Below are 15369 nucleotides of genomic sequence, written 5' to 3'. Positions count from 1 at the left end.
AACTCAGAGACAGATATAGATTTTTCAAAGAATGCAGGCATGGTGGTGACAGCAGATAAGTAAACATTTACTCTGTTGTCACTGGGACTGCCTGGATGCCTTTCTGATTGTGCACTGTCTCATTTTATTTGAACAGGTCTGTGTAGGCGTATAGACTACAGTCAATCATTTCAGAGGTAGGAGTCCAGTAAGGAACGAGATCTGGTCTCACATTTCCTTCTCTCCGGACCTGGGACATACATGTCTTTGTTATGAAGCTGGGAGTGAGGCTATGTGTGCTGGTGATCTCTCTCCAGCTTTGGGCTCTAGGACAGGGGCAGGAGCTTGAGCCAGAGCAGGTCCTTGTGTTCTGTGATGACAAAGACGTGGAGGCAGCTGTGGACTTGGCCCTTGTCAAGTACAATGAGAAGCTTCCTTATGGAAATCAACTAGCACTCTACCAGATTCTGGAGGCCTCAACGGTAGGTGACATATTGAGAACATTGTTATTTATATTTAGTTGTTTATCCAGTCCTTTTTGCATACATCTTGAGTTCATTGTATTGATGAAGAGAAAATACGAACATTACTACACAGTCACAGTATTTATTTATTTCCTCTCTTGTAGGCTCAGAGTGACTCAGGCACTCAGTACTTTGTGGAATTCAATGGCAGGGTCACTGACTGTCCAGCAGGGGGAAACAAAGTCTGGAGAGACTGTGACTACCTCTCAACTGGGAACCAGGTAACTTACCTGGTACATTGTTATTAGATGACATCTCTGTGCAATCTGATTTTTAAATAACAATAAAAAAATATATTGTTCTGTTTATTTATCAGGTGCCAAGCCCTTGTAATGCAACAGTCCACATGTCAGAGACAGATAAAGAGGTCCTGGCAGTTTTCTGTGACCCAGTTGGTTAGTTTTTCACTTCACACAAAGTAGGACAAGCCAAAGACCACATACAAGTCTATTTATACTTAGAGTTTTTCCAGACAACCAGATAAATGTCAACCAAAGATTGACTCATGTAGAGGAATATTTACATTTGTTGATTTAGATGAGAATCACCAAAAAATGTGTGGTTAAAATGAATTTCTATACTGACAACCCTCTCTGTTCTCCAGTGGAGGCCCCTGTTGTTGCTGAACGCTCCACATGTCTGGGGTGTCCTAAGGAGATTGATGTGGACAGTGAGGACCTAAAGGCTCCTGTGACATACTCCATCACCAGGTTCAATGCCGATTCTGACTCCAGCCATCACTTCGTCCTGAACAGTGTTGGTTTTGCTACGAGACAGGTAAATCAGTTTCAAATCTCACTCTGAGTTATTGAATGCTACAAAGGCTAGTTGACTACGCCACCTGGTGGAAAGTTGAGCAAGACTCTAAATACCTTGTTCAATTTAAACCTGATTCACACTGTAGGGACAAACTGAGCTGAACTAGGCCATGGCTGATCTGGTTACGCATCTACGATAGCTGCTGGAACCATACTGGAAACGACCATGTGAAAAGAGAAGATCAGAGCCAGTACGGTACAGTTCTAGCCCTAAAGTGTGAATCAGGTAACCGAGTGACCAGTTGGGATCAGGGGTGTTAGACCCTACAACAGTTACCAACAACACAAATCTTTTAAAGTTATCTACTTTTGAAAAAAATATAATTTAAGTTAAGTGTCTTTGCTCATCCCTTCCAATGGAAATATTCCAAATCATCTCCTTGGCTCTGGAATTAGTGGGTGTGGTGTGGCTATATTTACCTCTATGGGTGTGACCCTTGGACTGCACTGTAGTTGTTTGCGTTAGGAGTGTCATTCCAGAATCCACTGGGGGGAGGGCGGCTCAAACTAATGTCTTTGAGTAACTTCTTTCACATGCTCCTCTTAGGTGGTTGCTGGATTCAGGTATAGACTGATGTTCGATATGAGGAAAAGCAATTGCTCCAAAGCGGACCACAAAGAGCTGAACGATGAATGTCATCCAGATGCTGAAGATGTGGTAAACCACAATGGAGCTCATAGTATTTTTTGAATAGGCTACAGTATATATAATATGATTCTGCTGTTGTAATACTTCTGAAAGGAAATTAAATAGTTATACTTTTTGGAGAGAAAAAAACCCATACCATTCAATGTGGTATCATAACATTTCATTGTAATGCTATGTATCATGAATGCTTGTCCCTGCCATCCTGTGTACCGTCTCTCTAGGAACTTGCTCACTGCAATTCTACAGTAGATGTGGCACCTTGGAGACATGAGACTGCAGAAGCAAATGTGGAATGTGCACCAGGTCCCCTTCAGAATTTTGTGAGACATTCTGCAAACTATACTACTATAGCATATCAATGATGCTCCGAAAATATGATACATTAATAGGGTAGTGATGTGTAGCTATATATTTTGGAAATTTGTGCTAAATGGAGGATTTTGACCAGGAACATTTTTCCATTCACAGGAAGTCTTTAGAAGAAGGCCTCCTGGATGGTCTCCCTTGAGGAACTTCAACAATTTTGCTGAAGCAACTCCAGCCTCAACTGCTTCAGCCAAAGAGGAGTCTTTAGAGGAGTCTCAGGAGCTCAGCCTGACTGCTGTCACCACAGCTAGCAGAGACCCAGAGCCAGCCATGCCCCCCACCACTACTGCAGAGAGCCCTTTCCACTGCCCCTCCAAGCCCTGGACGCAGTTTGTCCCTCTAACAATCCCCAGCCCTGCACAGGAGAAAAGCACAACACCCCCAACAGTGGTAGAGGGGTGCTTTAGTGATTTAGACTTGCTGGGGAAAAAATAAGTGAATGCTGTATAATGCATTTGTATCATAAGCACACCTGCTGATTTGAAATAAAAATAATCATTTTATTCTCTTTTTGACAATGCAGTTCTCTCACTTTTGCATTTCCTCAAATTTGTCAAAGTACATATTAACTGTTTGGCAATTTGATACTAAAAATAAATAACTAAATGTACGAAATTGTGCTGGGTGCTGTGTTATTCTGTAAAGCAACATACTATCCACAAAAGTAAGTACTTACTGTAACTGAGAAGTTTATTTGTACATTGTCACGTAACACTCAAATAATTGTAGTCAGTCTGGATACAATGCAAGTATTTAACTTAGAAGCAAACAGAAACAAAGAATACTGTATTTGATAATGCAGGCACAGTATGTCATGGGTTAGAGGTTGGATTATTATTAGTTGTTCCTAGTGCCAAACTTTCTTTATAGCTGCTTAGCAGAATAAATAAAAGTATATTATTTTAAAACTCATGCAGGATGGCTGTGTAATAATACAATCATAGTAGCTTTGTTGATAGTAATGACAAAATATATGAAAAATACAATTCAATACGTCTATAAACCTGTATTAAATGAAGAGATTTAACCACTTCAGATGTTTCAGTAAAACAAAAAATGACACTTGATCGTTTTCTTAAATAACAAATTGTTTACATCATTTACACATTAAATTGGTTATTTCCTTCTATATCATCGTATGGCCCAAGTCAACACGTATTTTAGAATCTCCAACTGTAGAGAGACTTGTAAGATGACCAAATGTTAACATTCACAATCGGTATGGATTTGCCTGTGCTAACCCTCAGTGCTATATACCACATGGCTATGACAGCTTTGTTTTCAACATACAAACATGGTTCAGAACAATTCCATTTCAAGTAAAACTTTTGAAGCTGAAATATGAAAAGTTATCTTTTCTAACAAATGATGTTTCAAGTACAGCATCACAATATCTTCCCTGGTGCTGTTCAGCAAGTGGAAAAGGTTTACAAAGCATTTACCACACTCACTGTATTACATTGACATTATGAATGGGCTTTTAAATGGGTCCAGCCCAAGAAAATCTATAACCTGTACAGATCCATATTAATGCACACACACACACACACACACACACAAAGTTAATACAACCATGCAATTAATGGCATTTGAAGAGCTAACAAAAGGCTGGTGACTACTATAAGCGTCTAATGCATCTGACAAATCTCAGATAGAAAGGGATACTATTGCTTATGCTTAAAAAAGACCTGCACTCAAACTACTGTAGGACCAAAGGCGTTAAAAAAGTGCAAAATCCACCTGCATCAGCAACTGTCCATCTCTATACCAGTTGATTGGTTTACTGCATAAGGGAACAACATGTTTTCAAAACAAGACTACTCCCATATCATGAATGCATATGAAGTCTGGAATACCACCACAATAGTATACTTTAGAGAACCTCGTTCCCAGGCTATATCTTTAGGAGGAAAGGTCTACTTTTGAGACAACATTTGCAAACATAGGCATTTATAATGCAGTCTGAAGCCATGTCAAGTATATTACCTCTAGGGTATTAGAAATATTAATTGTGACATGTTGTATTTGAGAGTTAGAATTCTGAAATACTAAGCAGGCACAAGTGTCCCAAATTTTTTTCTGGTGGTTTAAAAGGACAGTTTACAATCTAAACACCAAAATCCTATAACCTCTGGTCACAACACTTGTTCACTACATGCCCCTTTCCTCATAACATAACTGATACATATAGAGGCAAATATATGCATGCGTTAGTCCTTAGGCTTTCTATGGTAATGCAGATAACCATTGAGCGATTCACACAACATTAGAGACTTAACTTTGGCTTTCATTGAATCAACAAAAAATATTTGAAAAGGGAAAACAAAAGTGCGTATTTTTTCATGGGTTGGGGAAAATCTGCCATAAAGGAGACACTTCTTTAAAATGCCACCTTATTTCTCAACAGCATATATCACAGAGTTACGCTAGAGAATGAGAATACAGGGTTTTTACCCCAAAATGAATGTCCTTCATTTGAAAGGGGTTTGGACTTCAAGAAGCCATTATGGAATGGAAACCTTTCCCACAGCTCCTATTCAGAGTTGCCTAGGTCCAACAATTATCAAAAGGTTTACTCCAAGAACACAATAGTAAACATGGGGCGTATCATAATAAAGAATCAACAGAGGGGTCCACTCCACACAGAGAGAGGGAGGGGTGCCCACACAAACAACGCTGACTAGCTGCCTTGGGACAGCCTTCATCCACTTTCCAACATGTACAAATAGTCTTATGTTCACATACTGTACTGCTGATTCTCCCCATGCCAACACATAGCACTGTAACATTTGTATAGTTCACAATCCAACTGCACTACTGACATGCATGATGAAAGCATCAGTTACATGAGGTGACTATGTCTGTCTAGCTTAATGCACTTCTCAACATTCATTATGATGACGTCTCACTGAGCAACAGAGGTATTTTACCATTGACCTCCAAGACACAAGAGGGAGAAATCCAGCCCTTGCTCATTGTACGTCATCTACATTAAGGCTTCATTTTTAAACTGCAAGGTTTTCTTGACAGTGCATTCATTACTTTCTGTACTGCTGTACTTTATCATAGTATCACAGGCTGGGCCCACAGTGTGTGTGTATACACATGCAGAGGTATACATGTATAGGTTTCTAAAAATATAATGTATATATAACCTGCTGTTACTGCTAAATATGATGCCAAAGGAAGGAGTATGACAATGGATTTAAAAACGGTGGTGCCAGAAATGACCAGCCAGTAGAGCTATTGGGCCACAATGTAACACTTCAAGGTGCTGCCTTTCAGGGGGTTATCTTTTTTTTTTTTTTACAACAGGTGGAGTAGGCTGCACATCTAAAAATGACTGAATTCATACCGTTTTTTTTCTGGGATGTTCCGTGCATATTCAAAAGGCATTTACGTTACAGGAAGACATCTATACACGTGACCCTGTAAACGGGACGGCAAACTCTTCTCTTTTACAAAAAGGAAAGGAACGAGGGAAGATTTATATTCAAAGAAAAAAGCACACACAAAAGGTTAAAAAAATATTACAGGCAAAAAAACTACCGTTTTAGACAAGGCGAGTTAGTTGGTAAGTTTCTGCAGGGAAAACCAATACAGTAAAAAAAATAATAATAAATCACTCTGGATTGTTAAGTGCTCGATAGGATAGTCAAGCATCACCCATTAGTTCATGAGGTTTGGATGTTCCACTCACAGCTGGCTGGTGTGTCTGGCCGGGCAGGGCTGGCGGATGTCCTGCCTGGACTTAGTTAAGCGCGTGCTGGCGGATGGTGTGGAAAATCCAGTCCATCTTGGTGGTCCAGCCGCCATGGTGGGCGTCGTTCATTTGCTTCATGAAGTAGTCCAGGGCCTCCTGCTCAGTCTTGTCCAGGGCCAGGGTTTTACGGATGTAGGCGATGTCATCGAAGGACTGCAGCTCGGGCATCCCGGAGCCCAGCATCATGGAGAACAGGTTGATGAAGAGGTTGGCATGCTGACGAATGGCCAAGTAGGCCTTATAGCACATCTCCTGAAATCTGAGACCGAATAGGAGAAGGACAAAATGCATAAGAATCAGTATATACCATTCCCATTGTTCCCTCTGAATTCTCTATAGCCTCAAAATAAGCCTTTGAAAGCATACATTTGGACATTGAAATATATAGTGTTCGGCTGGACATGGTCGATTTAGCAGTACATTTGTTAAAGCAGAAGTATGGGAGAGGGTCTGGAAAATTGGCAGACAGTAGCCTATCAAACACCCAGGGAGACAGAGCACACATTGTTATATAATAGCTGCCTACTGTGTAGACACTAGCTGTCTGCCAACTCCACAACCTTTACATTCAACACTAGACAGACATCCACAGATGTGTCCTTTCACACAAGGGAAAATGAAGATGGCTACCTCTCAAACTCTCTTGTCTTCGTGCACTCCTGGGTCCCTTTGCTGATCACAATCAAGAAGTCTTGAGTTAGGACAAACGGAACTCGCTCTCGCTTGTAGCCAAATTTCTTTTTCTTGTGGTCCAGGAAATGGCCAAAATCTATGTGAAAAAGCTGCAAAACATCCCAGATTAGCATAGAAAAGATAACACATAGCATTTGCAAAAAATATGCATCATGACAATATCTTGTTGATAACGCAGGTCCTACCTGCCCATCATCCTTCACCATTATATTACTGTTGTGTCTGTCACCGATGCCTAGGATGAAAGTCGCCACGCAATACCCAGCACAGGATCGTGTAAACAAGTCAACGGCAAGGTCATACCTATAGACAAGAGTTACGTCAAATCTGAGCCGTGAAACACTATGATATACAATTTTCAAACCAGGAAAGTACCCACACAACATATACAGTTTACTCACATCTCTCCCTTGTTCTTGTCTTTGAGCCACTGGTGTAGTGTTGAGCTGTTGAACTGTAGCGCCCCCTTCAAGCCACCTTTACACTGGATCTGCATGATGGTGTGAGAGCTCCGCACCACCTCGATCAGCCCCACACAGTCACCTAAAGACATGCAGCCGTACGGCAACATCCTGAGGTCTAGACCCTGGTTCTGCCAAATGTTCTCCATGATTCTGATGATCTGAAGTGTTAGCATGTCCTGTCGCAGGTCTGAAACAAACAAGTCATATTCAGTGGTCCACGGCAGGATTTAAATACATTCCATCTGTCCAAACTATTTAAGTAGAACTTTACAAGGTAAAGCTATTGTTTAGAACGCAGTTTGATTATAAAACTCGACTCAGACTCACCGTCTCCGTTTTTGAATATGATCTCATTATTCTGGAAGAGGAGCTCGGACATGATGTCAGGGTTTTCCCAGTTGAGCCACAGTGGTCTTTTGGCAGATGACATGATTCTGCACTCCTCAAGCCTGGGCATTTTACCATGAGGAAAACATGCCAACAATGGGAGTCATCACAAGGGGCAAGCTACATTAGTTTCATTGATCAATTGTATGAACAGTGTTAGAATACAAGTGGTCTGCACTGAGGGGCCCAGTGGCTGAGCACATTAGTTGACAATCGGTTACAATAACATTTCACATGTTCATGCATCAGCAGAACGTTATGATGGGGAAATAGAATACTTACATTCTCTCTACCTCCACTCACTTAGGTCAAATTCATGTAAAATTACCACTAGGGACACTAAAGAGCGATTGCTGGCCTTTGCAGCCATTGAAACAGAGTGTCCCATCTACAGTTTCAATAGTGTCCATGTTCAGGCATTGGGTGAGTAAGGTATAGGAGTTCCAATGTGGTGTGCCCACCGTATGTTTCCCAGCTGGTGTGCAGGGTTGAGGGGGGAGGTAAAATTCTGCAGGGCGTCCATGTAGTCTGGCCTCCTCATCTGCTCCACCAGAAACTTCATCTGCACCTGCAGGACCACACAGAGCAGGCTGTAATGAAGATAAAGCCTCCAATAGAAATGTGAAGCCTAGTTCTCTCTACATTAGGTAAACAAAGCCACTGATGTCAGTTTCGTAAGTCAAACAGAAACGTGGAACAGTAAGCTGAAACAGCAGAGATTCTCTAACAGATCATCATGTTGCACAATAAGCATGGGTGTATTGGAGAGAGAGGGAATGCTGGGTTACCTTCTGAGTCTCGTCCTTCTTCTCCTGTTTGAGAATGTCGGTGAGGTTGATGAGTTTCTCCATGGCCTCCACTTGTCTGCTCAGGTGCTTCAGGTACATGCCACACGCCCGGCAGTAGGACTCCAGCAGCAGGCCGAACCGCTGACTCACCGTCTTATTGTGCATCTCAGACCTAGGGCACATAGTGGACAGTGAAAGTGGCTGAGTTAAAAGGCATTTGCAGTCAGTCAACTCTGTGAAAAGAATGGAATTTACTCTGCAAAGTAACTCTAAGTCACTCACTTTAAGTGCCAGAAAAAGAAGTGTCCTATCCTTTGGTTAGTCAAGGCCTTTTTCAGTAGAAATCGTACCAGTGGGTTATCAAGGTACTGCTCATATTTCAGAACCTGACAAGAGTGGAAATTATGACATTTTATATTTGACAACAGTCCAAACAATCAAAGAAATGTGAGAGGAAGTCACTTTCTGGACACAAAAGCAAAATAAATCCTACCTGGACCAACTGAATGAGGTACTGAGAGAGTTTATCATCGGTCAAGTACTTCTCAAGGCACCGAACAGCAAAGTCACGGATCATTGGGTCTGGATAGTTACAATCCAGCAGCTCCATGGCTTGCTCTGGTTTTATTGCTGGCCAATCCTTTAGAAGGCAATACATCTAAGAGCAAGAAAAACAACAGTCATGTCGCCACTGCAGCAGTGCTGCAGCAGAAAATGATACAATTCCCACAAGAGTTTCAGAAAATGCTCTCTTGAAAGAAATGTCTCAGTAATTAAAAAACAAATAAGTCACCTGTGCTACTTCATCTCTGGAGTTCCACTTCACAGCCAGCAGGATCTTGGGCAGGATTTCGGGTATATTTACACAGTAGTGCCTGGTGAGTAAGAGAGACAGTAGACATGTTAGTTAAGGCCTCTAGAAGTTTAAGTATGATGGTGACAGAGCTAGTTATGACTGTACCTGTGCCTCCAGAGGAAGTCCTTCTCCTGCTCTGTGATCTCAGACAGGGGGTCTCGGTTGCACACCTGTCTCAGCTGCTCGTTATCACTGTCCGTTAAGGCGTGGTCTCGTGCCACTCTGTTACTCTGCAGGGGATCAGACGTCACATCAACAACCATATATGGAGTCATTATTTAGTAAGGAATCCTTAGACCGTCTTAATAAATGGTTTGAGTTACAACTGTGTGTGTGTGTGTATATATATATATAAATATATCCATGTATGCCAATACCTGGCCTGACTGGCAGTAGCTGAAACCTAGCTCCCTGGATATGGTCCAGTTAGCATGTCCCTCCACGGTGGTCATGTCTGGGAACTTGACAGGACTGCTGAAGTAGTCAAACTCCAGCTCTAGACAAGGAGTTTCCTGTATGTGTGGAGGAGAGGCATTATACTGTAAACCCTGATGATAAGGACCACAGAAACACAGACTGGTCATGTTAACATGCTAACTAACATGTTTACCCTGTTGGGGTTGGAGCCTGTGACTCCGATGGGGTTGAGTAGGTCCTCCAGGCCGTGAGGTACAGGCCACAGGTTCAGAGCCATTTTACCAGAGACCAGGGTGTGAGTGTAGTCAAACAGGTTGACGTTCCCCCACGCCAGTGGACAGTGCTCCTGAGTAGAGGATCAGAGCCAAAGGGTGGCATTGGTTATTTACACAAATTGTGAATGGCGATCCTTCCACAGACAACAGTGAATACAGGCTTGAGGGAATTTTATATGGGGTACTTGTGTAACTAACACAAACATCCTAATTGCCCCTTGGGGATTAAAAGTCGTACTGAATTGAATTGAAAAGATTAGTAGGCAAGCAAACAGACTTTGTTTTGGTTCAGTTAATTGGCTTCAAGCTGTACAGTAGGTTGCTCACAAAGGACGGCCTTTAGAGGCATTTATCTCTAATTCATCACGGGCACGAAAACCCATCTCCCTGACCTTTAGGTGACATCACTCAGCCCAGGTGTCGGTTACAGTCTTCATACCTACGTTACACAGCCACGATCGCTCCATGCCACAAGTCGATAAGTAATTCAACATCCACAGAGGACACCTCAGGCCATTCAGGTAAGACCTTTGAACACTGTTCTAGCCAGTGGGTATCATTTATATCATTAAAGGTCTGGGGTGTCCGATTAAATTGAGTGCTTACCTCCTTCGCCCCTTTCCTGCCTTTCACAGAGCAGATGGAGAGACAGAGGCGGGCCGCCCGGGGGATGTCGGGAATGTACATGTCGTAGGTCAGCCACTCGTTCCACCTGGGAGACAAGCACAGCCACAATGAATCACCCTGAACCCATTACAAGTGTTAATATCACAGATCAATACACACCCTCCTCCCCCATTACCATGGGATAAATAGTCACAATATGGTGATGTCTCTTGATGAGCGAGATACTGTCTGTGACACCATGTGTGTTGTGTGTCTGTAATACCTGGGATTAGAGCAGGGCACACGCTGCGTGTTCACGTTGTCACACATCTGCTCCCCTCCATGGTAGATGCCGGTTCGCACATAAATCTACATGGACAACAGGAAGAAGACACCAAAACCCCCTGAAAACGACCAGCAGTAGCAGCATGACAGACATTCACGCCAAGGAGTCTTACAGAAAATGAATTACTGAAAAGTGGCTATAAGAGGAGTTGAGGGCTAGCCAAGCACAGAAACAGAAAACCAATGTGAAAAAGTTGATCTAAAACAATAACCATTGTCAAGTACCTTATCTATATCCCGAATGTTCACATTCACGTATGTGGCACAGAGCACTCGTATCCGCAGGGTTCCGTTGATGGTCCACAGAGACTTGGTGGAGGACTCTCCGTTCATGTACGGGGTGGCGGTGGAGATGCGCCGGGCGTACGAGGGCATGGTGAAGTTGTCCATGGGTAACTGAGAATAAAGGCTATCCTTCGCCATCAGCATGAGGTTGGGCATCCTGCCAAGCATGATGCAACTCCTCACATACTGAAAGGGAAAAGGAATAGGATTAAGATACATGATTAAGTAATATAGACCTGAGTCAGAACTAATGTTAGGCTTCAATGTGTATGCATTGTTTACATGCACACTAGGGCCCAACAAACCTTATATTGACTCAGGGGGCATTTCTCCAGGAGGTACTCGTCACAGCCGCACACCTTGAGGATGTACTTGCCCTGGTACTCCTGCACACACATCTTGAGTTGTTCAGGGGACAACAGCATGCTCCTGGTCTTCTTCCTGATGGCCTCAGCTATCACCTGTTCTGGCACACAATCATGGTTGATCTTCAGGGTGTATTTCTGCTTGTCATTGTTGGGTGAGACAATCACCCAGATCACTACAATGATTTGACCTATAAAATAAGCCACAGAAAAGAGAATAAATCAGAATATTACTCCACACAGGCTGAGAACAGCCTTGAAATAGATTATCATGAAAAGGAATAAGGATCATTTTGTTTGTTGCTTATTAAAGTGTCAGCCTAGCCTATGTGTTGACAAAGTAGAAAAGGTTGTTGTTTGACACCCACTAAATGTGCCTTAGGCATCTTGCAGCATCTTGACATTACATTGCTTGATTTGAATTACCTTTGTCCAGTTTGCCATGGATGTGCTTTGGAAGTTCTTGTGTCGATTCAACATTGGGAGGGTAGACATATAAAGCCCGACTATGGGGTCCATTGGCATCTCTGAGTTCTACTGAATCCTTACAGACGTTAAGAATATTCCTCCTGAAGTCCTGCACCTCAGGGTCCTTTACTAAGTCAAACTCGCAAACAGGCATACCAATTGCGAATCCTAAAACAAAAGAAACTCACTTACTGATACTGTATGTTTTGGAGGAAAATGTAAGCATGTCGTTACTCTCTACAAAAAGGAGGGTAGTAATTAAGTCTTACCAATTTCTCTGTTCAGAATTTTCTCCTCTCGGTTACCAACCGGTTCAATGACCTTCAGAAAAGGCTGAAAGAGCCTGAGATCACATAGTCTCCTAGTTTCATCGTAGAACTCCTCTCGCTCTGCCTCCTGCGTAACACTGACAAATATGTAAGAGGTCTCCTCCTGTAGTAGGTGATGCAGGGGGTACTTCCTGGCCTCCTTGAACACTTCATGTTTGATGGTGATGAGCGTAGCCTCACGGAGGCACTCGAGGGTCAGGATCATCCCGTTTGGCAACAAGCAGTCCACAAAGATCCGGGGGGGCATCAAATGGATGCCCCATAATTCACCAGAAGAAGGTCTAGGAGGCATTTCTGTAGTCCTCACACACAAAGTTAATAGAAAATAGTTCCTTATCTCCTGAAGTGGAAAAGAGTAACAGTGCATTACAATTATATGGAAGAAAAACATCATACATACATATGCAGTCCCACCTCTTGCTGTCGTGTGACAGTAGTTCATTTTAATTTATAATAATTTGGTGGGCGCTTATATTTGTCCTATTTCACACATGTACAAGTGTGTATTAATACACATGTGAATAGTAATTATTTATTTTTGCATATCCCACTCTCCCCAAGACACCTTGTCAGCTCAGGGATTTGAACTTGAGACCTTTAGCTTACTGGCCCAACACTCTAAGCACTAGTCTACCTGCCACCCTAAGACCCTCTTGCCCTCACCCCTACTAGACAGAATAGGAACTAGCCACAATTCACCAGTGGAAACTGACCCATCAAAACACTACACCTAATGACAAACTAGCCTATGTTATGATAACTGTGATGATAAATAATGTTTATTTCCATCGATGTCCATGATGATCTAGCCTACTCAGTCAGTCACATGACAGACAGAAGCATTTCTGTCCCCTGGGAGTCAAGTCATTTATCCTCCACATACAGCGAGAGCCAATGACATTTGTGACCAAATACCAGAGTTTTCCCTTTCCCTGAGAGTGCAACAACATGTAGCCCTATGCTATAAGGCACTTAACTTTTTCTGCTATCACTGTCTAACATCATTAATGTCAGTAAACATGCAGCTAACAATAACTAGGAAAACAGCCATGGTCTGTTCAATATGAAAGGCATCCAGTCTTGTCATCAGGATGTAAGGCAAATGAGGAAGCTTCTTCAAACAGGATGTCGAGAAAGGAAACACTAAACCTAGTTTATTTGAATACAGAAACATGTATGGCTGAGGATATAAACGGAAGATATAGAAACACAGTACCACACTTTATCTACCTAATGTGGACTTGTTAACAAAAGGGGGAAAAATATGAATATTTGATTGACAAATTGACAAATCAATGTTGCTTCCTACCTTAAAAGAGCTGGTCTTATCTTGTGTTAAAACCCTCACCCTTCATGTTTCAGATCATCTGATCTCCAGTGTTGTTTTCTGCTGATTGGTAGGTAACCTATCAGCACAGTGCCATTCTCTGAAGACAGAGAGGAAGCATGAGCAAGAAAACCATGCAGCAAGGAGTGGGTGTGTGTAGCCAAAGGGGAGATATATAACGCTTCAATCATTCATGTAGCAAATTTCACTAACGTCTACCCTGGTGTTAGGTCCATGATGAGACTGTTATACTTCTGTAGCAAATCAATTTATAGCATACCGTTACTTAAAGCTGTGTAGCAATCTATAGTTGTTTAGCTTCCATCATTTCATTTTTGTTAGCTAGTTAGATACTGTGATTGGTATAGTCGTTATAATCACGACTGTAATTACAGTATGACTATTAACCATATAGCTAGCTAGATCATATAGAAATAACGTTAGTTAAATTTTAAGTCCCGTGTCCATATTGTCTCTGATTGTAAAACGTCTATTATTTTTAGTCATAGATATAGCTAATATAAACATGTAAAGAATTGACATAAGAAACACTCGTTTAGGTAACGTTATAGCTGGCTTCTAGCTAACGTTAGTTGGCATTCACAAGAAAGACATTTGCTGACGTTCCAAATCATAATCTGTTTTGATATTAACTAGCCAACAACATAACGTTAGCTAACATTAGCTAGGCTCCTGTCGGTCTGCTTATTGTCAGCCATTTATCATTTAAATCTAAATATATCTAGCTATTTTACTAAGAATGTAGCTATTATTAGTTAAAATGCGAGAACGCTTACCAAGACATGTCTACGATATGACCTCGTTGGCTAACAGCTCGCGCTAGCTAGCTTCCAACACCTTCTCATGCTTGGTTCCAGCGGGTGTTCCAGCGGATGTGTCAGCGGGGTTCCAAGGGTGTTCCGCGGCGCAAGCTGTGTACATTCGATCATGCAGCGCCAGACTTTAGGCTACCTACGACTTGACAGCAGATTTCGCTATAGCAACCATGATGAATTTTGTGTTTTATTTTTAAACAGTCTACAATTTTACCATAGCTATCAGTTGCAATGAAATTGTATGATCAAAAATAAGATACACAGGCATGAAGCCTACCAATCATGTTTTGTTCAAATGCATTAGCTTCAATTATATGACGGCCAGTCAGTAAAACATTTACGTTTGTTACCAGCTGCAACGATCATGCACTGGGGGATTTTGGTAGCAAATTGGTTTTAGAGGAGTAGCTGTCCCGCGAGTTTTGATGAGTTTGACGAGAGTAGGTTACAACCTCAAACCATAATATAGAAAATAGCTAATAAAATTATCTATGTTAGTTATTTAAAAAATACATGTTTTATTGCATGAACATTTGGTTTCGATAGCATTTTGCAGCTTGTAAGTGTTCAACTGTATAGATATTATGAAGATGAGCCATTGCAATAAACCATGCGGTCAAGCTACCCGACTCTCGGAATTGAATGATCAAGCTAGCCGCGACTTGAATCTGTGCGCCTGCTACTCCATGAATGGCGAATGGACACATCAAATAGGCTAGACTAGTCGAGTTGACAATCTTTGTGGATTATTGAAGACCAAGCCCCATACTACCGTTATACTGAGTATAAAGCATTGTCAGTATGGCATTCCAATGACACCAAAACGTCA

The 15369-nt window shown here is 41.9% G+C and overlaps 2 protein-coding genes across 5 annotated transcripts; one reads left to right on the top strand and one right to left on the bottom strand.

The window, feature by feature from the left end:
• The first annotated feature begins 138 nt into the window (after positions 1–138).
• On the top strand, positions 139–2951 carry LOC112251048 (kininogen-1). Its single transcript, XM_024421707.2, has 7 exons — positions 139–461; positions 608–724; positions 820–898; positions 1108–1280; positions 1869–1979; positions 2192–2290; positions 2439–2951. Exons 1-7 carry the CDS (start codon positions 252–254, stop codon positions 2769–2771), a joined length of 1122 nt encoding a protein of 373 aa, XP_024277475.1. The 5' UTR covers positions 139–251; the 3' UTR covers positions 2772–2951.
• A 2639-nt stretch (positions 2952–5590) lies between these two features.
• Positions 5591–14959, bottom strand: pik3ca (phosphatidylinositol-4,5-bisphosphate 3-kinase, catalytic subunit alpha). Of its 4 annotated transcripts, none has more exons than XM_024421698.2 (21): positions 14502–14959; positions 13687–13804; positions 12318–12717; positions 12007–12216; positions 11521–11771; positions 11156–11401; positions 10869–10954; positions 10586–10691; positions 9898–10050; positions 9665–9799; positions 9393–9517; positions 9225–9306; positions 8925–9089; positions 8714–8817; positions 8432–8603; positions 8105–8211; positions 7584–7705; positions 7194–7443; positions 6978–7095; positions 6730–6881; positions 5591–6358 (listed from the first exon to the last, which is right to left on the bottom strand). In XM_024421698.2, the coding sequence occupies exons 3-21, from the start codon at positions 12667–12669 to the stop codon at positions 6088–6090; spliced, it is 3207 nt and encodes a 1068-aa protein (XP_024277466.1). In that variant the 5' UTR covers positions 12670–12717; positions 13687–13804; positions 14502–14959; the 3' UTR covers positions 5591–6087. The 4 variants fall into 4 exon arrangements, with proteins under 4 accessions (XP_024277466.1, XP_024277467.1, XP_024277468.1 ...); XM_024421699.2 differs by having other exon boundaries at positions 13726–13804; XM_024421700.2 differs by lacking the exon at positions 13687–13804.
• Positions 14960–15369: the final 410 nt, after the last annotated feature.

Source organism: Oncorhynchus tshawytscha, linkage group LG05 (genome assembly GCF_018296145.1).
Source record: "Oncorhynchus tshawytscha isolate Ot180627B linkage group LG05, Otsh_v2.0, whole genome shotgun sequence".
NCBI classification, from domain to species: Eukaryota; Metazoa; Chordata; class Actinopteri; order Salmoniformes; family Salmonidae; genus Oncorhynchus; species Oncorhynchus tshawytscha.
This window is presented reverse-complemented; position numbering and strand designations above follow the sequence as displayed.

Coding starts and splice junctions, on each gene's coding strand:
- LOC112251048 (XM_024421707.2), top strand. CDS start 252: ATGAAGCTGGGAGTGAGGCTATGTGTGCTGGTGATCTCTCTCCAGCTT. Junction 462..607: donor AGATTCTGGAGGCCTCAACG/GTAGGTGACATA, acceptor CCTCTCTTGTAG/GCTCAGAGTGACTCAGGCAC. Junction 2,291..2,438: donor CAGGTCCCCTTCAGAATTTT/GTGAGACATTCT, acceptor TTCCATTCACAG/GAAGTCTTTAGAAGAAGGCC.
- pik3ca (XM_024421698.2), bottom strand. CDS start 12,669: ATGCCTCCTAGACCTTCTTCTGGTGAATTATGGGGCATCCATTTGATG. Junction 7,444..7,583: donor CATATTCAAAAACGGAGACG/GTGAGTCTGAGT, acceptor TGTTTGTTTCAG/ACCTGCGACAGGACATGCTA. Junction 6,882..6,977: donor TGGTGAAGGATGATGGGCAG/GTAGGACCTGCG, acceptor GATGTTTTGCAG/CTTTTTCACATAGATTTTGG.